This window comes from Oryctolagus cuniculus, chromosome 1, assembly GCF_051225735.1.
Source record: "Oryctolagus cuniculus isolate XC-2025 breed Fujian yellow rabbit chromosome 1, ASM5122573v1, whole genome shotgun sequence".
In the NCBI taxonomy this organism is placed as follows: domain Eukaryota; kingdom Metazoa; phylum Chordata; class Mammalia; order Lagomorpha; family Leporidae; genus Oryctolagus; species Oryctolagus cuniculus.
Window position 1 is genome coordinate 48,715,457 of NC_142867.1, and position 21,976 is coordinate 48,737,432.

General features: G+C 52.8%; 1 protein-coding gene across 1 annotated transcript in view; it reads right to left on the reverse strand.

The window, feature by feature from the left end:
• Positions 1 to 21,976, reverse strand: part of OTOG (otogelin) — a 96,403-nt gene that overhangs the window by 10,023 nt on the left and 64,404 nt on the right. Inside the window, exons 34-44 of the mRNA XM_089305399.1 lie at positions 21,472 to 21,589; positions 20,776 to 20,855; positions 18,717 to 20,419; positions 17,821 to 17,989; positions 14,673 to 14,818; positions 14,092 to 14,181; positions 5,084 to 5,267; positions 2,295 to 2,515; positions 2,014 to 2,152; positions 941 to 1,135; positions 531 to 743 (exon numbers count right to left, since the gene is read on the reverse strand). Of these exons, the coding sequence (XP_089161525.1) occupies positions 531 to 743; positions 941 to 1,135; positions 2,014 to 2,152; positions 2,295 to 2,515; positions 5,084 to 5,267; positions 14,092 to 14,181; positions 14,673 to 14,818; positions 17,821 to 17,989; positions 18,717 to 20,419; positions 20,776 to 20,855; positions 21,472 to 21,589 (3,258 nt within the window). The remainder of the gene's footprint in view (positions 1 to 530; positions 744 to 940; positions 1,136 to 2,013; positions 2,153 to 2,294; positions 2,516 to 5,083; positions 5,268 to 14,091; positions 14,182 to 14,672; positions 14,819 to 17,820; positions 17,990 to 18,716; positions 20,420 to 20,775; positions 20,856 to 21,471; positions 21,590 to 21,976) is intronic.

Here is a 21,976-nt window from a genome sequence, read left to right on the forward strand (position 1 = left end):
ACATGGCCTGTCACCTGGAGGCCAGGGCAGCCCTGCCACGCTCCAGCGCTGCCCACCCCCTGGCCATCTTGCCTCATTACTCCCCCCAGACCCAGGGCCCATACTCCCGGAAGCTCTGAAGGTCACCCAGAGGACCAGGACAGGGACAGAGGTGCACTAAGAGCTGAGGACCATGGAGATGAGCCAAGCCCCGGGCTCTTTCTAAACCAGTTCACTCATGCAGTTCTCACTAGCACCAAAAGGGGGTGCCCTTTACAGCCTAATGTTTCAGGAGGATGAGAATCCAGGGAAGCATAGAGGATGTTAACTGATTTGCCTGAGGTCGCAAAGCTACAGGTGGTGAAGAGCCAGCCAGGCTGTCTATGCCTTAAGCACCGCCCCCGTGGGCTCCCACGATTCAGCTCCTGTCCCGCAGCTCATCCCGCATACAGAGCTGTTGTGTTTCCCACCATGAAGGTTGGTGGCAGGGTAGAGCCTTTCACCTGTCCTACAGGCGAGGGCGGCAGAAGAGAAGGGCAGTGGGGACTCACCGCACACAGTCCCCAGGCAGCAAGGGTCCTCGGTGGGCACGAGCAGGGCCACCTCCCCAAAGCGTGGGCAGCTCTCAGGGCGGGGGCCGGGGCAGTCCAGGTCCACTGAGACGATGGTGTCTGGGGCTTGGCACTGGTGCTGGCAGCAGCCACTGAGAGAGCTGTTCCAGGTCTCCCCCAAGGCCCGTGGCACCCCAGTGCTGTCGGTGCAGGCTGCGGTGGGGGAGGGCACGGAGGTGCGTGGGGGACTGAGGAAGGGGGAAGACCCAGACATCGCAGGCTAGCTCCCCCTAGGGCACTGACCACCCTCCAAGCAGACCTGGAGGGATGCAGCTGGGTGTCGGCCATGGGCAGCAGGACGGCAAAGGGGGCACCAGGGCAAGGCCAGCCTGGGGGTGGGGGTCACCTACCACACTTGTCGTCAGGGACGCAGAGCGCCGCGTGGCGCCGGTGCAGGAGGGTGCCCTCCGAGCACACGCAGCCCTCGCCCAGCACCTGGCACTGCTCCGGGTCCAGCGGGCCCAGCACCCCATCCTGGCAGGTTTCAGGGGGCTCGCAGGCTGCCACACATGCCTGGTAGGTGGAGTTGCTGGGGCACAGGAAGGCTGCAGGGGCACAGCAGGCACCAGGCCTCGCTCAGACCCCAGGCGGGGCCCCCTCCCCATTAAAGACAGGAAGTGGGGGGTGCAGAGCAGCAGCGCCAGTCAGGCGGCTTGATGGTGTCACCTGCTCCCTCTAGGGCAGGCAGCGCTCAGCAAAGTGCGGCCCCTCCACAGACCCAGCTGCTGTTGGCCTCTACAAATCAAGTTCTACTGGAGCACAGCCATGACTGTTTGTTAGCTGCTTGTCCACATGGGTTTGTCCAAGGGTTGGGTCAAGTTGAGTCCTGACAGAAGCCTGGCTCCACTCGCAATTGCAGCTTCCTGCTAATGTGCACCCTGGGAGGCAGCAGATGGCTCACGTAGGTGGGCTCCTGCCACCCACGTAGGGGACCTGGGTTGAGTCCCCGGCTCCTGACTTCAGCCTGGTTCATTCGGATTATGGTTGGCATTTGGGAGTGAACAAGCAGATGCAAGATCTGTCTCTGTCTCTTTCTATCACAAAGAGTTAAGTGGAAGGAATTAATGTTTACTGGCCAACATGGTGGGCACATGTGCCATGTCTCTTGTCATCTTCAGGACTGTTCTATGAGGGAGCTGTCCCCATTTTACTGAGAAGAGACTCCATGAACTTAAAAATGCCAAATTAAAATAAGTATTCATTAACTTGTTAATATAGATAGTAAATTTGTTCATTAATATGAAATATTTATGTACTTTACATATACTATACATATTTATAAACTTTTAGTTAACATGAATAGACAGGTGAATGATTAAACCTGGGAAAGCCAAGACTTGAACTTGGATCTGGAGCCTTTTACTTCCTAACAAGAGATAGGACGATAGCAGCAGTGGAGGAGACCCCCGCATCCCCCACTCACGGCAGTAGTCGGAGCGCCGCCACTCGATGCACACGTGGAACTTGTGGCACATAGCCACGTACACGGTCAGTGCCACACAGGGCTGCTGCACGTACTTCGTGTCCCGGATCCACAGCTCACAGAAGGACTCCGGGGAGACCTGGGCGTGCGCATCAGGCAGTGCTGCCTACTCTGGCACCCCCACCCCAGGCCCAGCTCCTCCCAGTCCTGCTATCCTGAGCCTCTGTCGGTAGCTCTGCCCGCCCCCCCCCCAAGCCTTGGCATCTCCCTCTGGCACGTACAAAGTGGTGGCAGGCACTGAAGGTGCGATTGGACACCATGCGAAGGCAGGGCGAGCAGTCAGCCGTGGCACAGCTGTCTGGGCGGAATCGAGTCTGGCCCACGGAGGTCAGAGAGCTGGGCACCTGCCAGCTCTCCAGAAAGGGCGCAGGGTCCTCCGCCTCCCCCACCACGGAGCCGTCCTGCAGGGTGAGGTCATTGGCTGGGTCTCCATCGCAGATGCCTGCAACGGGCAGAAGAACCCCACAGCCATCACCACCAGCGCCACTCCCAGATTCCTGGTCCTCACTCTGCGTGTTCCTCACAGCAGTCCCCAGAGGCAAATGGCAGCGTTATCCTCATTTTCTTGATGAAGTGAATGAGGCACAGAGAAACTAAGAAGCCTGCTGTATTGGAAAATACAGAAGTATTGTTCTTGGTAATATACAGCAAAGTATTTAGGGATTAAGGGATGCAGTTTGAACTCCCTTTCAAATCACTCAGAAAAATATATGTGTGTATATATATATTGCATATGCATATGTAAACGTGTATGAGAAAGTATTTCAAATTCACAACAATGAAATTAAAAGATAATTGATTTTTGGCTCAAGCATTTTGAAACCCATGCATATGAGGGATCTTTGTAAAGTCCATGGGAAATCCGTGTTGTGAAAAAATGATGCATGGATTTCAACACTTTTACACTAAGTAAACTTCTCTTTTAATTCTGTGTTTTTTCCAGGCACTTTCTGAGGTATAGAGAGAAGCAAGTGAGACAACATGTGAATGAACAATCAGTAAATCTGGACAAAAGATACACAGGCGTCCCTTACACTATTTTTGCAACTTCTAAGTTTGGCAATGTATCAAAACAAAAAGCTACCCCAGAGAATCGCTAGCCAGCTACAATGCCTGCTCACTCTTGTTGGTGATCAGCCTAGCTAGTCCAGCCTCCCTTCCAGTCGGGTGAGACATGGGACGGAGTCCCGGCATGTGGAGTATGAGTGGAGCTGAGGGGAACAGCTTGCATACCCTGTCTGTGAAGATGTCCCAACTGTCTACTCTTCTGTAGACTTGGAAGCCCGAGTTGAAAACGGCAGAGTTCCAAGATGGAAGAAGCCTGGAAATTTATGTGTGCCGGGATAACCCGTCATTGTGTTAAGGCACTGAGGTGGGGGTGGGGTGGTTTATCCTTAACAGCTTCTAACACTGAGCTTCCAGCTTCATCTCATGCACAGTCCACACTCTCCAGAAACACGTTTCCCTGGGGCCAGCGCTGTGGTGTAGCAGGTAAAGCCACCGCCTGCAGTGCCGGCATCCCATATGGGCACCGGGTTGGATCCCGACTGCCCTACTTCCAATCCAGATCTCTGTGGCCGGGGAGAGCAGTGGAAGATGGCCCAAGTCCTTGGGTCCCTGCACCCGCATGCGAGACCTAGAAGCTCCTGGCTCCTAGCTTTGGAAGGGCCCAGCTCCAGTCTTTGCAGTCATTTGGGGAGTGAACCAGCAGGTGGAAGATCTCTTTGTCTCTGCCTTTCTGTTTCTCTTCAAGTAAATAAATCTTTAAAATGAGAAACACGCTTCCCTGCCCACGCTTTTGCTGAGCTGCTTTCTCAGACGGCCCTCCTGCAAGGGCGCCCCAGATGTAGCCAACATGACCTTGCTGATTCTGTGACACACTTGCTGGTGTGGTGTGCGTGTTTTGCTGAGTGCATACTCTTTTCCCTTTAGATTCTCACTGATCTCAGAATTCCCCTTGTTAGCTCCTAGGGTGCCCAGGATATCAGGTGTTCGTTCCAAAAAATAGAGATGTACGGGATCTGGCTCCACTCTGCCAGCTGCAGCCACCAGTTCTGTGAATGTGAAGCCTGATGGGAGACAAGACTCTGAGATGTCAGTAGTGGTCCCGATGGTCACATCTGGGGTCTTGGCTTTGAGTCACCAAGGGCTGTCCTAGGGAGGGGCTGAGCCACCAGGCTCCCGATGACCACAGAGCTCTTTGACATAGATGAAGAGAAGAAACAGTGAGGAAAGGGTGGTGGCAGCTGCCTGGGTAAGAAGTGTTTGCGTCAGTAAAATGGAAGCTCCAGCGAGCAGGCACTGTGTGTGTTTTGCCCCCAGTGACTTGTACACAGTAAACATGCAGACAGAGGAAGGAGCATGGAGCTGGCTCTCACGAGGTCATGCATGCGTAGGGTTTTGAATGCGGGGCACGGATGTAGATGAGCATAAGGGTGCACGTGGAGGAGGAAGAGGGTGTGAGAGGCAAGTGCTTCTACCTTACCCACTGCTGTGACCATGGCACTGGGTCGTGGAGTACAGCCCACACCTGGACACCTCCTGCACTTCTTTTCCTAACTCAACACATCCAGTCCCCCAGAGGATCTTGCTGAAGCTATGCCAGGGTCTGAAGAGCAGCTCCTCTGCTCGGGCAAGCCACTTGGCGTCTCAGAACCCCCGTCTTTAGTTCAGTGGGGGAGACTGACAGCTCCCTCTCGGGGCTGCTGCGTGGATGAACTGGAGTAGGTGAGATCAGTGTGCAGGTGCTCTGTGAAGTGTCCAGGCACAGGCAGACAGGGAGGCTTGTCCGGCATGAGGCGGCCGTCAGGGAAGCTGACAGGCAATCCTGGCTGGGACAGAGCCCTGCACCATCTCTGTTGGTGGCTTCAACCCCAGGACATGGACATTAGGTCTCCCCGCCATGGCAGCTCTGCTGCTCCCACCTCTGGCCTGGCGCCCTGTCCCAGTGTATGGGAGCAGACGTGGGCCTGGGAAGCGTTCCCCTCCCCGCAGCTGGGGCCCTCCTCACCACACAGGCCACGGCCCTGGGCCTTGCTGGCTTTGCTGGCCTCCAGGATCATGAGTCCCGAGCTGTGAAGCCACTGGATCTGGATGTGTGAGGGTGTCCGGATCACGTACATGTGGCCCGTGTCTTCAATCCTGAACCCATACCTGCTCACAGGGGGCCACACAGCCTGCGAGTCCACAGTCACCTTGGGAGATGGAATGGGTTCCATGTGAACACAGCTTGCTCATCCATCCATTCATCTGCCCAGCCACCCCTCTGACAGACAGACATCAGACACCTGCTGTGTGCCGGGCTCTGCTTTGGGCATGTGCAGCCCAGACACCATGCAAGGTAGCATGTGGGAATTCTGAACATACTTTTATGACCAAAACCGAGACACAAAGCAGGGACAGGCTGTGTCTCGATACACAAACATTAGTCCTGAGCCTCTCCGATCCTCCCTTCCTTTCCCGATATGTTCAGATCATTTCTTCTGGGAGATTTGCCCTGAATCCCTAGCCCTGGGGTTGGGCACCCCTTCTCTGGTATCTCCTTGTCTCTGGACTGGCCATTAAAACAGAATCTATTTGTCTCAACAGGATCTCCAGGTGGTTGTGAGTTTTCTGAGGACAGAAACTATGAATCATCACTGAATCCACAGAACCTGCTTCGGGGCCTGACAAATTAAGACTCAGTATTTGTTAAACACATAACACACGCTCATTCTCATAACTTCAAGCTATGGCCTCCACCACATAGAATCACAAGGTTAACTTTAGGAGTACCAAGGACCATGAGTCTTATGCTTTAAAAATAGGAGAGGAAAAGATTATGATTTTTACATTTTTTACAATGACTTAACCTTCTCCCTTCAGGAATCTAATTTACCCTCTTGTCTTAAAATAACCAAAAAATCCTGACGAAATGCACGGAACAGCGGTTTTCAGACACTGAACAGTTGGAAGTACAGGGGGTAATCCCGAGAGCCGAAAGCAAATGAGGTGAGCCTCATGACTGCAAGGTGCATTGCTCCGTTTCTAGGCCGCGATGCAGGGAAGAGGAACCCAAGCTGGTTTCCCCGAGTTGCACAGCAGGGGCAGGGAGTTCTGGAGGCCAAGAGAGCTAGAGTATGCACAGCAGAATAGTGAAGGAAGGAGAAGGGGAGAGGAGTGGGGGTGGGGGCGGGTGCCTGCAGAAGAACGAATATTAATGAATGAACGTGAATGAATGAACACTCTGAACCTTCACACAAAGTCCCCCTTGGGCCTTGTCTTGAGCTGAATACTGGTCCATGCCTGCACGTGAGAAAATTACCTGAGGCTAGGGAAAGAACCAAGTGGAAGGCGCAGAAAAATCCTGAGAGGTAACACCGGGTCGGGAATAGCTGGAGCAACCACCAGCTAGAGTAGGAAAACTCTAAATGCATAAAATAGAGGGCGGCATGTGTGAAAGAGCATTGCTTCAATAGTGATGAATCCCATGCAGAATAGAGAGAAAAATCAAAGTTACTTGGGGCTGGCACTGTGGCGTAGGGCGAGAAGCTGCTGCCTGCAGTGCCGGCATCCCATATGGGCACTGGTTCGAGTCCCAGACGCTACACTTTTGATCCAGCTCTCGGCTATGGCCTGGGAAAGCAGTGGAAGTCTGCGGCCATTTGGGGAATGAACCAGTGGGTGGAAGACCCCCCCTCTCTTTCTGCCTCTCTGTAACCTGTGACTCTGCCTTCCAATAAATAAATAAAGTTATTCCAGCTTTACCTAATGAAGTTTACTGGCAAGTCTCAAAGAAATAAACTTTTCTAAGTAGCATAACTGTTATAAGCTCCAGAATATTTTTTTTTTTGACAGGCAGAGTGGGCAGTGAGAGAGACAGAGAGAAAGGTCTTCCTTTTGCCGTTGGTTCACCCTCCAATGGCCGCCGCGGCCAGCACGCTGCGGCCAGCACACTACGCTGATCCGATGGCAGGAGCCAGGTACTTATCCTGGTCTCCCATGGGGTGCAGGGCCCAAGTACTTGGGCCATCCTCCACTGCACTCCCTGGCCACAGCAGAGAGCTGGCCTGGAAGAGGGGCAACCGGGACAGAATCTGGCACCCCGACTGGGACTAGAACCTGGTGTGCCGGCGCCGCAAGGTGGAGGATTAGCCTAGTGAGCCACGGCGCCGGCCCAGAATATTTTTTAAAAACAAAAGGATTCCCAGCACCCAGCAAGGAAATACTCACAATGTATAGGATCTAGTAAGAACTTGTCAAGTATGCCAGGAAGCAGGAAAATGCAAGCCATAAGGCAAGACGGAAATCAGAACCGACCCAAGAATGACACATGTGATAGGGTTAGCAGGCAAGGACGTAAGAAGCGGTTAATATAACTATGGTCTGTGTGTGTAAGAAAGAAGAAAACATAAGAACATTAAGATGGGATGTGGAAGATATGAAAAGATCAAAATTAAACATCTAGAGATGAAAAACTCCATTGGATGGGATTAACAGATGTTCAGACAGTACAGGTGAAAAGATTAATAAAGACAGAACAATAGATACTATCTGAAATGAAGCATGGAAAGAAAAATGAGAAAAACAGTGAACAAAGAATTGGATCTATAGACTAACTTCAAGCATTCTGATATACATGTAATTGGAGCCCCAAAAGAAATGAATTACCAGGCATATCATAACCAAATTGCTTAGAAACAGTGATAGAAAAGTGTAACAGTAGCCAGAGAAAAAAGGGATATTATGCATGGAGGAACAAAGGTTAAAAATGACAGCAGATTTATTATCAGGAATCAGTGAGGCAAGAGACAGTGGAACTCTATAGCAGTAGTGCTCACGATAGCCAAATGTAGAAACAACCCAGATTTCCATCCACAGGTGGATGGATAAACAGATTGTGGTATTTATGCATTCAAAGGATTAAGAGTGAAACACTGTGGGCCAGCGCTGTAGCGTAGTGGGTAAAGCCAATGCCTGCAGTGCTGGCATCGCATATGGGCACCAGTTCGAGTCCCGGCTACTCCACTTCCAATCCATCTCTCTGCTATGGACTGGGAAGGCAGTAGAAGATGGTACAAGTCCTTTGGGCCCCTGCACCCACGTGGGAGACCCAGAAGAAGCTCCTGGCTCCAGTTTGGTGCAGCTCCGGCCATTGCGGCCAATTGGGGAGTGAACCAGCAGCTGGAAGACCCCCCTCCCCCCGTGTAACTCTGACTTTCAAATAAATAAATAAATCTTTTTTTTAAAAAAGTGAAACACTGATGCATTGCACAATGCATATGAACTTCAAAACCACGAGGCTAAGTGACAGAGATCAGATAGAAAAGCTCACATACTGTTTGACACCTTTTATAGGAGTGCCCAGAATAAGTAAATGCACAGACAGAATGCAGACTCGGGGTTGACAGGTACTGGGGAAAGGTTTGGTGGGCACCTGCCTAGTGGCTGGGGGCTGTCCTTCAGGGATGACGGAAATGCTTTGGAACCAGATGGCGGGGGTGGTGGCGTTGAGAATGTACTAATTGGTACTGACTTGTTCAGTTTAAAACATTCAATTTTACATTATATCAATTTTACCCTAATTGGGAAAAAAACAGGGGAGAAACATTTTTAAAGTATTGAAAAATGTCAGGGGCCTGTGCTGTGGCGCAGTGGGTTAACGCCCTAGCCTGAAGCACTGGCATCCCATATGGGCGCCGGTTGGAGACCCGGCTGCTCCTCTTCCGATCCAGCTCTCTGCTGTGGCCTGGGAAGGCAGTAGGGGACGGCCCAAGTCCTTGGATCCCTGCACCCATGTAGGAGACCCGGAGGAAGCTCCTGGCTTCGGACTGGCGCAATTCCGGCTGTTGCGGCCAACTGGGGAGTGAACCATCAGATGGAAGACTTCTCTCTCTCTCTCTTTCTGTGTAATTCTGACTTTTAAATAAATAAATCTTTAAAAAAATGTCAGCCTGTAATTATGTACTCAGTGAGACGATTTTTTAAAAATTCAGATGAGATGAAGATTTTTTCATATTTACAGAAGCTGAAAGAGTTCATCATAAGACTTGTGCTATAAAAATGCTAAAAGGAATCCTTCAAGCAGAAGAAAAGTGATATCACCTGGAAACCCAGATCTCCACAAAGGAATAAAGAGCAGCAAAGGTCAAGAACACATGGACAGGCGTGAACTTGTTGATTGCCTGAGGAAACATGGCAACAGTGCACTGTGGCGGTCACAACAAATGTGAAGTAAACTGTGTGATGACTGCAGCGTAAAGGCTGCCAGAGGGAAGAAACCAGAGGATACTGTTACAAAGCTCTTATGCTGTATATGACATGATCCTCTGTTACTAGAAGCTAGACTGTGGCAAGTTAAAATTATATACTACAGGGGCTGGCACTGACATAGTGGGTAAAGCTGCCGCCTGCAGTGCCGGCATCCCACATGAGTGCTGGTTCGAGTTCCAGTTCTATCCCACTTCTGATCCAGCTCCCTGTTAATGTGCCTGGGAAAGCAGTGGAAGATAGCCCCTCAACCCGTGTGGGAGACCCGGAAGAAGCTCCTGGCTCCTGGCTTCGGATTGGCGCAGCTCCGGCCGTTGTGGCCGATTGGGGAGTGAACCATCAGATGGAAGACACCTCCCTCCCTCCCTCCCTCTCTCTCTCTCTCTCTCTCTGCCTCTCCTCTCTGTGTAACTCTGACTTTCAAATAAATAAATCTTTTAAAAAATTGTATACTACAATCCCTAAAGCAACCACTGAAAGACAAAAATAAAAAATATAGATAATAATTCAGTATAGAAGATGAGATGCAATGAATAAAAGCATTCCAAAAGAAGACATGCACACGAGGAATGGGGACAACAAAAATAAAGCACAGCCAATAAATACATAAACTGAACCATAGCGATGACCGAATTAAGTATGAGTTGTCTAAACAGCCCCAATTAAAAGACAAAATTGCCAGGTTGGATTTAAGAAGAAAAAAAAAGGGCCCAATATTCACTTCCTACCAAAATCTCACTCTACATTTAAAAAAACACAAATAGAGTAAAAGGATGAACAAAGGTATACCTTATATGCAGATACCAGATATTCACGCTAATGTTAATCAAAACAGTGCTGGAGTAGCTATTACAAATGAATCTGACAAAGTAGAAATCAGTGTAGAAACAGTTACTAGGACAAAAGTGCCATTTCACAAGGAAAAAATGGTTAATTTAACAGAGCATATACTCTTGAGTGCTGTGTACCTGATAACAGAGCTTCAGAATCTATGAGTTAAAAAACTGATAAAACTCCAAGGAGAAATAGCTACAGCTACAGCCAGAAATGTCAACACCCTCCCTCCATAACTGCTAAGCAAGCACACAGAACATTAGTAAGCAGTTAGGAGGCTTGAACAGCACAGTCAACCAACTTAAGCTGACATTCATAGGACACTGCCCCCAAAAATAGAATATGCATTTACTAAGAGACCATTTGGGAAATGAAACAAGTCATTACATTTAAAAAGGCTCAGGTTAATCGAGTATGTTTTGTAAGCACAATGGAATCAAATTAGAAATAACAGGAAGCTATGTGAAAAATCACCAAAAATATGAGGAGTCTTCAGAGTGTTTGTGGAAATGTAAAAGCTACATCAATTTCAAGTTTTTGAAAATTTTAATTTCATTTTTTAATAAATGTTTTGAAATGTCATCACATTCAGAGACTAAATAAAGCACTTACAAATAACCCATGGGTCAAATAATTATCAAAAGAGATATTTAAAAGCATCTCAAACTGATTGAAAATGAATGCACTAAATCAGTAGGTAAATTATAGCACTAAATACTTCAGAAAAAGAAGTAACTGAATCAAAGACCTATACTTCCACCTTTAGAACTAGAAAGAGAAGAGAAAATTAGACTCAAAATAAGTAGAAGAAAGACTACAGTAAAGGTAAGAGTAGAAACCAATGAAATAGAAAACATAAGAACTATACAGAAAAACCAGTAAAGCCAGGTTTTAAAGAAGAATAATAAACTTGATAAATCTCTGTCCCAGCGGGTCAGGGAACAGAAAGACAACACAGATGAGTCGCCCTGAGAATTGGGGCACCTGATTGCCTGCAGACGGCACAAGGGCAGCAGGAATATGTGAAGAGCTTGATTTCTGTGAAACTGACGTGAAAGGAGTGGATTATCCAGGCCTACCAGAGATGGGGTAAGTGGCCAGAAGAGCCCTACATCTATGACAGAAATTGAATGTGTACTTTATAATCTGCCTAAAAGAAAGACCCAGACCCAGATGGCTTCACTGAGTTATATCAAATATTACCCAGTCTATGCAGACATTTTCATGAAATTGGAGAGGATACTACTGCCCAAGTCATCATATGAGGCCTGCATTCCTCTGATACCAAAACTAAACTAACACAAGAGGAGAAAACTTATACCATCAGGGAGGATTAAAAATGTATAAAAAGGGTAACACATCCCAACCAAGTGAAGTTTTTGTTCAGAAATGCAAGACTGGTTCAACTTTCAGAATCAGTGAAACTTGGCATATGAATAAAGAAAAACCATGAGATTATCTCAGTAGATGCAGAAGAAAGCACGTCACAAAATGCAGCATCTACTTACAGTAATAATAATAATTTTTAAAAAACAACGTGGCAAACTAGAAGGCCAATGTTGGACCTTGCAAAGGACACCCGTAGTAAGTCTACACCTAACACCGTGCTTTATAGTGAAAGGCTGCCTTCTTCCTAAGATGCCATGCGAGGTAAGTGTGTCTGATCTCAACCCCTCCACACTCAGTATCACACTCGAGGCCCTTGCCAGGGCAATAGGCAAGAAAAATAAAACACAACCGTTCATACACACTGGAAAAGAAGTAACATTTCTATTTGGAGAAGACATAATTACATAGAAAAACCTGAAGAATATAAGAATATGCAAATTTAAGCTTAATAAATGTAAGAACTAATAAATGATTGCAAGACAGAAAGTCAGCATGCAAAAAATCAATTGCATTTGTATAGAGGTGAGCATCAGAAAGTGAAATAAAAAGATCATTTGCAGCACCAAAAAATATGACATACACAGAAATAAATCTAACGAAACATGTTACTCTGATGTTATAAAAAATGCTACAAGATCCTTGCACTGAAAAGAGCAGAACATCAAAAACAAAACCAAAACAACCCCACCTGAGACATAAACAGAGATGCACCCATTCAACCTCTCCTGATCTCCCTGTCCCAGCACCTCCCCAGTCTCCGGGCTACTCTTTCCTTCTGCGAGGGCAGCTTTGTAGCTCCCACATGTCCAGCAAGATTTTTATAGAAACCAAGTTGACTCTAAGTTTATATGGAAAAATAAAGGAATTAGGACAGCCAAAGCAATTTTGAAAAAAAATGTTGAAAGATCCATCTACCTGATTTTGAGATTTAATAGAGTGATAGTCATCAAGATAGTATGAAAGGATACATCAGTAGTACACAATTAAAAGTCCAGAAATAAAACCAAACATTAATAATCAATTTTTTATAAAAATGCAAAGATAAGGGCCAGTGCTGTGGCGTAGCAGGTTAACCTCTGCCTGTGATGGCATCCCATGCGGGCACTGGTTAAAGACCTGGCTGCTCCACTTCCAATCCAGCTCCCTCCTAATGTGCCTGGAAAAGCAGTAGAAGAGGGGCCCCTGCACCCTCGTGGGAGACCCAGAGGAAGCTCTGGACTCCTGGCTTTGGCCTGGTACCGTCCGGGTCATTGCTACCATTTAGGGAGCAAACCAGTGGATGGAAGTCTCTGTCTCTCTATCCCTCCTCTCTTCCCTCTCTCCTCCCTTCTCTCTCTGTAACCCTTTTAAATATATAAAAAATAAATTTAAAAAAGTGCAAAGACTGGAGAGTCTCTGGTGCTTGAACAATTAGATATCCATAACAACAAATCTTGATCCATACCTCACACCATTCACAAAAACTAAAAGTAATACCTAAAACTATAAAATGCCTAGGAAAAAAATCATAAGAAAAATCTGCGACCTGGGGTTCAGCACAACTTTGTTAAATACAACACCAGGGGCTGGTGCTGTGGTGTGGCAGGCAGAGCCACCGCCGGCAGTGCCGGCATCCCATATGGCCTCAGTCCGTCCCAGCTGCTCCACTTCTGATCCAGGTCTCTGCTATGGTCTGGGAAAGCAGAAGCCCAAATCCTTGGGCCCCTGCACCTAGGTGGGAGACCTGGAGGAAGCTCCTGGCTTCAGATTGGCGCAGCTCCAGCTATTGTGGCTAATTGGGGAGTGAACCAGTGGATGGAAGACCTCTGTCTCTCTCTTAATCTGCCTCTACTCTCTCTGTGTAACTCTTTCAAGTAAATAAATGTTTTAAAAAAACTCGTAAGACTGTATACGCAACAGTGAAATTTTACTATGTAAATTATATGTTAATTTTTAATGGGAAAATTTGAGAACCAAGGAATGAAGCTTCTGGGGTATTTTTTGCCTCAGCCTCTATCTCATGGAGAGGCTGGTTGTTCAAGGGCAGGTGCCAACAGGAAGGCTGCAGCCTTGGCTCAGGCATAGGGGGAGAGCCGAGCCCTCAGCACCTGAGGAGGAGCCGAGCCGTCCCTTGCCCGCTGGCTGGAGGCGCCAAAAACAGGCATGGGTACGTGGCTGGACCCCAAGGCCTCCTGCACGCGAAGCGCAAGAGCTTGAATTCAGGGCGCCTCACGTACACGGCCCCTCCCTGGAACAGCCTTGGGACCAGCCACACGGCCACGGGTCCTTGCAGAGACGGCCAAAGTGAGCCATCCTGGCAATCGGTCAAGGCTACAGTCCTTGCCATTGCAAACTTCTTCTATCGTAACATCCCTCCTGGCACTCGCACCCCCTGAAGCAATGCAGATCACTTCCAGTGCACTCAGTTTCCCACTGTTCTTCTTTAAGAAGGTCCCCTCCGCACACCCGGCCCCAAAGGGTGACCTGGTCCCTCCTCCCGGACACACACCCCCACTGCCCCCCAGGCTGCAGGCCCTGCTCTGGAGGCCAGCTTTCTGATGGACTCACCTTCCGGCTGAAGCGGTCAATGGTGACCTGATGGGCCAGGTGAGTCACATTCAGCATCACCAGACAGAACGGGGGCCAGTTCAGGTGTCCCTGTGGACAGCAGGTCTCAAGTCCAACAACCAGGAGACCTGTCCTGCACCCCCCAACAACACACAGCCAGTGCAGCCACAGTGCCCAGAATTCCATGGAATCGCAGGCCAGCCCAGCAGAATAAAGAAGGAAGCAAGCTGCCTTCTTCCACCTGGAACCCCTACCCCACCGCAGGCCATAGCTTTGGAGCCGCCTCCCTGGTCCTCTGTACTTGGGCCTAGGAAGCTGGCACAAGCTGGGCATGGTGCAGACCCCAGGCACAGCCAGGAGGTGGCGCACTCCACCCAGCCATTTCCCATGATCCCCGAGGGAGCTGTCACCTGGAGCACAGCTCCCTTCCAGGAGACTCCTGGACAGCGCACCCCCCACGGCTGCGCTCACATCTGCCCTTACCTCTGGCCTCCCCCAGAACCCAGCCCACCGCAAACTCTCCCGTCTAAACCTCGCTCAGCGCCTGGCTCCTGGCAGAGGGGGAAGCACGGGGCAGTCACCAGGTTGGCGCTTTTGCAGTCAAGGACGTGGACCGTGATCCAGTCGCCTGCGCTCTGCCTGAGGACGTAGATGGCCTCCTTGAACAGGGCTGCGTGGCTCCCGTCAAAGGTCACGAAGCTCAGGTCGGGGAAGATCGAGCACCGGCCTGTGGGGAGCAAACCGGACTAGACTGTTACTGGAATTAAGACTTATTCTATGCATCTGCTCTCCCACAATATGGCGCTGGGAGAGAAGTAAACAGCTTCCGCACAGCTGCCTCCAGTTCAACCAATTAACTGTAGGACTTGCTCCTGATTGGAGAGCAGCGTACTCAGCCGAGTTGGGATTGGCGGAGGAGGACTATAAAGGAGGAGAGAGACGGCATGCACCAGGAACATCTATGGGGAACATCTAAGGGAACCCGTGCAGCCCCCGAGAGAACCGGCCGGTGGTGTGCCGCTCCCCTGCGGAAGTGGGGAATGTGGCCAGGGGGAACTGCCCTTCCACGGAGGTGGAAGGGATGGTAGCCAACCCGGGAAGAACCAGCAGCAAACCCGGGGAGGGCCGAGCAGACGAAAGAACAGCGCAGGGTCCTGTGTTGCTCCTCCACGAAGAGGGGGAGCGACATAATGGTGCCGTGACTCGGATATGAAGCCTAGGCAGGACTTAGTGTCGTTCCTCCATGAAGAGGGGGAGCGACATAATGGTGCCGTGACTCGGATATGAAGCCTAGGCAGCGTTTAGTGTCGTTCCTCCACGAAGAGGGGGAGCGACATAATGGTGCCGTGACTCGGATAGGAAACCTAGGACGGATAGCAAACTTAGGAGGGAAGAAACGGGAAGAAACGGGAAGAATTGGGAAAATATCGGAGAGAGAAACTAGCAAACAGCCTAGGGAAAATACCGGAGAGAGAGACTAGCAAACAGCCTAGGGAAAGCCGGACGAAAAGGGTGCCGGAAGAAGCTCTTGAAAGCCTAGGCATAGACTCAGATACGGACTACGGGGGGAAGCTGGGAGAAATCTCTAAGGTCGAAAGCGAAAGTGAAAGCTAGAACAAACAGACTCGGATGCAGACTGTGGGGAGAGGCCAGGAGAAATGAGGGAGGAGTATTGTTGGAAGAAAGCTTGGGGAAACATACCGGGTAGAGAAAAATGCTAGGGAAATTGAAGCCGCGGGGGGCAGGCCGAGGCGGAAACGAAAGCCACTTTGGGGTTCTCAAGTTAGCCCGGGAATAGGGGGCGAAAAGTTGAAACCAGAAGCTGAGACGTAAGCCAGATTGGGATCCGTCTGATTAGCCCGGGGAGCAAAGGACGGGAAGCCAAATCGTGGGGCGGAGACGTACGCTGGGTTGAATTCGCCAGGCTAGCCCGGGGAACTTAGATTGAATCCTAGTGGCGGAGACGCAAGCTACGCTGTGTTACTCGCGGAAGCCGCCGCGTGCAGAGAGAGCACGGGGCGTGAATAGATAGGGAACGCTGGCGTAGGCCGTGGTTCAGACGCGAAAGGGTTAAGCGTGGAGACCGCGGAGCGCGCAAAGCCAAGCCGCGCAAAGCCGGGAAGCCGCGCAGAGAGGCGCGCGGGCTGAAGCGGCGCAGAGCCGGGAACCCGCCGGCGGGGCGAGGTGCCGGAAAGCCGCAGGGATAAGAGAAACAGAAGTTTGGAAGTGAAGTAAAAGAGAAATGGGAATGCTGGAAGATAGAAGTGAAATGGGAGAGGTAGGAATGCCCGGAGATAGAGAAATAGAGAAAAATAAGGCCTCCCCTCAACATGCCAATTAGAAGGCTTGGATTCGGTCTGCCTGATTTAAGGCGGTAAGCGCCAGCAAAGCTCGACCAGAGTATGAGCTGCAGGTCACCGAAGATAGGCACGAACCAACACTAATAAGTCTCCCCCACAATAAGGCAATGAGAAGGCTTGGATTCGGTTTGCCTGATAGGTTTTGTAAGCCCCTGCGGGCAGAGCAGAGCATGCGCTGCAGGGCACCGAACACAGGCACGCATCAGCGCCTAAAAACCTCCTCACAACATGGCGAAGAGAGGACCCGGATTCGGTTTTCCTGATTGATAGGACTTGTAAGAGCCTGTGGCAGCTCTAGCAAGTAGAGCAGAGTGTGTGCCGCGGGACACCGAAGACAGGCGCGTATCAACGCCAAAAATAAAAAGAAAGGGGGATCCGTGGGGAGCAAACCGGACTAGACTGTTACTGGAATTAAGACTTATTCTATGCATCTGCTCTCCCACAATATGGCGCTGGGAGAGAAGTAAACAGCTTCCGCACAGCTGCCTCCAGTTCAACCAATTAACTGTAGGACTTGCTCCTGATTGGAGAGCAGCGTACTCAGCCGAGTTGGGATTGGCGGAGGAGGACTATAAAGGAGGAGAGAGACGGCATGCACCAGGAACATCTATGGGGAACATCTAAGGGAACCCGTGCAGCCCCCGAGAGAACCGGCCGGTGGTGTGCCGCTCCCCTGCGGAAGTGGGGAATGTGGCCAGGGGGAACTGCCCTTCCACGGAGGTGGAAGGGATGGTAGCCAACCCGGGAAGAACCAGCAGCAAACCCGGGGAGGGCCGAGCAGACGAAAGAACAGCGCAGGGTCCTGTGTTGCTCCTCCACGAAGAGGGGGAGCGACATAATGGTGCCGTGACTCGGATATGAAGCCTAGGCAGGACTTAGTGTCGTTCCTCCATGAAGAGGGGGAGCGACATAATGGTGCCGTGACTCGGATATGAAGCCTAGGCAGCGTTTAGTGTCGTTCCTCCACGAAGAGGGGGAGCGACATAAAGGACGTGGACCGTGATCCAGTCGCCTGCGCTCTGCCTGAGGACGTAGATGGCCTCCTTGAACAGGGCTGCGTGGCTCCCGTCAAAGGTCACGAAGCTCAGGTCGGGGAAGATCGAGCACCGGCCTGGGGTAGGGCAAGGCACAAGAAACAGGTGCCTTCAAGGTCTCGGCCACCTAGGGAGGCGGGGAGGTGCCCGGGGCCCTGTCCTGGATGAGTCAGAGGCGGATCAGACCAGATAGCAGGCACAGACCCGAGGTCGAAAGGTGGGAAATCTGCCAGGTCGGAGGTCACTAAGATGAGCGGCCCCATTGTGGGTGGGGAGGGGGAGGAGGAGGGGGAGAGACAGAGAGACTCCCACTGACCCCACGACTCGTAACTCACAGGCGCACTCCCAGATGGGGCAGCAGTGGTCCCCGCCGACCCGCACGGCAAGGCCAAGGACCCCACAGCGAGGGGGTGCAGCCCCCTGGGGACAGTGCTGGGACTGGTTCACGCGGATGAGCTGGCCCTCCAGGCAGATGTGGCGGACACAGTCCTGCTCGGCGATTGGCTGGGGCACACGGCAGGGGGACAGTGTGAGTGCCCGCCCAGGGCTACAGCCCCACCACCCTGCCTGAGCCACGATGGCACCAGATCCTTTCCACCATGCAGGCTCTGGCAGGGCAGGGCGTGGTGCCCCCACCTGCACCCAGCTGTCAAGCTATCGGGTCCGGAACTGGGCTTAGTGTAAGACTGGGGACCAGGGTAGGGTCACCCCGGGACCTCTGTGTAGCTGCCTGGCCCATAGTGGGAGCTGCAGGTCCAGAGATGTGTGGACATACCAGCTCACGCTCACAGACCCCTACTCAGACCTGCACACACACGCAAGCTCTTTCTCACAAAGGCACCAATACACACAAAGGTGCCTCTCGATACCATGCTTCACATACACATGAACACGTGTAGACATGTGAGCGCTCACACGTGAACATGCGTGCACATGATCTCACACAGGCGCACAGACACAACACGCACACACCCACACACCTGCAGTGTTGTACTTTCACATCCCACCATGCCATCCATCAGCCCCCGGGGGTCCAGATGAGTGGGGTGTGACCCTGCCCTGGGGCCCAGAGGGGACTGGAAAGCTTTTTAGGAGTTTCAGTCAGGGGTGTGGACAGGGACTATGCCACTGTCCTACAGCTGGCTAAGAGATGGAAACATGAGCGTGGTGGTGACCAAACTCCAGTGGCACCGGGCAAGGTGGGCCGGGGGGTGGGGAGGGCATCACTTACGACACAGGTGGCAGAGGTGGTTGCCTCCACGGTGGTTGCTAAGGCCTCGGCCAAACCCGCCGCGCTGCTGTGTGCCGGGGCTGAGCGTCCAGACCGCTCCGTGGTAGCCTCAGCCGCCAGGCCCGCTGCAGGCTGAGGCCGGCTGGAGGGCCCGTGGGCCCCTGCCAGTGAGCTCTCCCGGGAGGCTGTTCTGGCCGAGAGGTGGCTCAGGGGGTGGGATGTGGGCCCCGAGGGCACTGTGCCAGCCCGGGGGCCCTCGGCCTCAGTCACCAAGGGAGCACGCGTGGGAGCCGCAGCAGGCGTGAGCTCTGTGGGTCCTCCCTGGGCAGAGCCATAGGCAGAGGTGGGCAGGGCCACCTGCTTGGACGGTATGGCCAGCTCCTCTGTGGGGCTCTTTTGGGGGACCACAGCTCCTGTGGAGGCCACCCCAACAGCCACAGCCGTGACTCTTGAAGTCGGCACCGTGGCTTTGAGAGGCAGGCTTGGAGCCGTGCCCATAGCCTGAGGGGCTGCGGGACTGGGTGGCAGCGCCTGGGCCACCCCGGCTGGGGTGCGAGGCAGCGCTGGACTGAGGACCCGAGCAGGTGGAGTGGTGGCCACAGCCAGGGATGTGACCTGTTGACGGAGCGACGGGGTGGTGACAGAGCCTTTGGGGCCAGGTGTGGCCACTGGGGCAGATGTGCCCACCTTGGCCAGGGGCAGGCTGGTATCAGGAGGTAGGCCAGAGAGGAGCTCAGATGGCATAGTGGAGTCCAGGGACATGAAGGGAGTGGCCCCCGGCCCATGAGCAACTGTGGACAAGCCGGTGGCAGCTGGGGTCCCTGGGGCCAGTGCTGGAGGCCTGGGGGTGGTAGTGGTGGGTCGGGCTGGCTGGGGCGGGGCAGTAGGGGCTGGGCTTGGAGGTGGGGATGCTGGCAGGCCCCCCGGCTGGCCATGCCCAGGTCTGTCCTTCTCTGGGGGTGACAGCATCTCCAGCGCGTCGGTTACAAGGGGACTAACAGGTGCCTGCTGTGCTGCCGTTGCAGCCATGGCCAGGGGGCTGCTGGGACTGGAAATGCCTTGGACCTGGGGGAGCCGGGGGGGCCCTGTCTTATTGGAGACTTTAGTGTCTGCAGGTGTCAGCAAAGCCTTGTGAGATCCCGAGGAGGCAGGGGGCCTGGAGGTCACTCCGGGGAGAGCCATAGGCCTGGAGGAGGGACTACCCCAGGAGCCAGGGCCTGGGACTGTCACAGCTTTGGTCAGGAGTGGGAGGTGAGGAGCAGGGGGTGAATGGGAGGAGAGCGTGGCGTTGAAGGTCCCTGCAGAGGTCACAGTCACCCTAGCTGTCACCACAGCCCTGGACACTGTGCCCGGTGGGGATGTCTGCAGTGCAACGGGGAGGGACGAGGACCCCGGGGCGTGAGGGCTGAACGGGAGGCTGGTGGTCACCCCTTTGCCAGCCAGGGCCTCTGTGGGGTGGGCAGGAAGGTTGGATGTGGTGAGGCCCAGTGGCTGCTGCGGGGTGGACTGGGAGGGGCGTGGCATCAGCGTCAGCTTCTCAGTGGCTGCCACCTGTGGGTGCAGGGCCGTGGAGAGGAGGGCTGTCCTGTGAGTGGGGGCCCTGGGGGTCTCCTGTGGAAGCACTGGCTCCTTGTCAGCAGGGATGGGAGACAGGGTCTCACTGCCCAGGACATCTGTGGGGACCAAAGCTGCTGGCTCCACACCTAGGGCAGACAGAAGAGGAGGCTCAGAAGGTGGGGAGGCCGCTGTCACTGGGCAGGGCTGAGACGTGGGGCTTAAGGACCAGCACCCAAGGTGACAGGGTGAGGATGGCTTCCGACAGCCGGGCCGCCAGGTCTCAGCCAAGGCATTGTGTGGCAACAGGGAGACAGCAGATCTGGATCTACCCCAGGCCTGCTCGTTCTAAGGTCCCATCTGCTCTCTGAGCCTCATTTTTTCTCACTGTGACATGGGGCAGATGGACCCCGTGAGGCTTCTGCCTGCTCTCAGGTGCACACCCTGCTTCTCCAGGGCCTGGGGGGACTCAGGAGTTGGAGGAGGGGAGCCCCAGGCCACTCACAGTCCTCCACGCGGACACATCTCTGCGTGACTTCATCCAGGACCTTGGGCGGGGGGCACCTGGGGACGCAGCCTTCTACCCTGAGGACGGAGCGGGGGGCAGGGCAGCGGTCTGGATGGAACACAGACCTCCTCTCTCCTTGTGACACACGCGTGTGAGCATGTGCATTGTGTGCATGCTCACATGGGCCTCCACACCATCACACATGTGTACAGGAACCCACATACTCAGATACCCATGCCACATACTCCATGCCCTCAGAGAAGCACACAAGCAAGGTGTGGGTATGTTTTGTGCATGCTCGTACTCACACTCCTGTGTCTGCACTCACACACACTCTCACACAGGCTCACAGTCCCCCCCAAGTCTGTGCAACTCCCCAACATCTACTGACTTGTGCACAGCAGCACACAACATGCAGAGACACACAGCTCATGCATGCACATATGCACAGCTGTGTACAGCCCATGCATACTTGCACACACACGAGGCTCAGCTACATGCATGTGATGTACAAGCAGATAATGCACATGTTTGCACATATGACACACACAGTTAAGGCCCACCCACCCCAGCAAACACACCCCTCTTACGCCCACATACAGACTCCTGTCATGCCTGTGCCTGGGTACCCCCAGAAGGCATACGTGTGTGTCCAAACACGCTGGTGCACACACCTTGATGCCAGCACCTCACCTGGGCACGTCCTGGCAGCTGGCCGCTTGGGGGTCCCGGCAGGTCTGGAAGCAGGGGCTGGCACAGGCATCATAGCGCCACTCACAGATGGGGTAGGCGGCCCCTGAGGGATTGGCCTCTGGAAGGGAGACCCACTCCCGAGTCTCCGGCCTGAGGCTGGGCTCCAGCTCTGGGCCTGGCACCACAGCACAGGAAATCCCCGCTCCCCGTGGATGCCCCATGGCGAGAGACAAAAGGATTCACACAGGGAAAGCAAAGCCAAGCTGAGCGGAAACTGGACTTGTGAAAGCCAGGGTCAGCATGGGGCAGGGCACTGGGAATCTGGTGTGGGTTTCAGGCCTGGGGAGCTCTGGTGTGGGCAGCGTTGGGCTTTGAGGGCGGCCGAGGAGGAGGCTTGGACCCCCGATCTCTCCTCTGTGAGGCTGCTCATCACCCTGCCCCTCTGTGACCTTGGTGCCAGGCTTGCCCTGCATCCCAGGACACAGCCACCTCCTCCTTGCCCTGT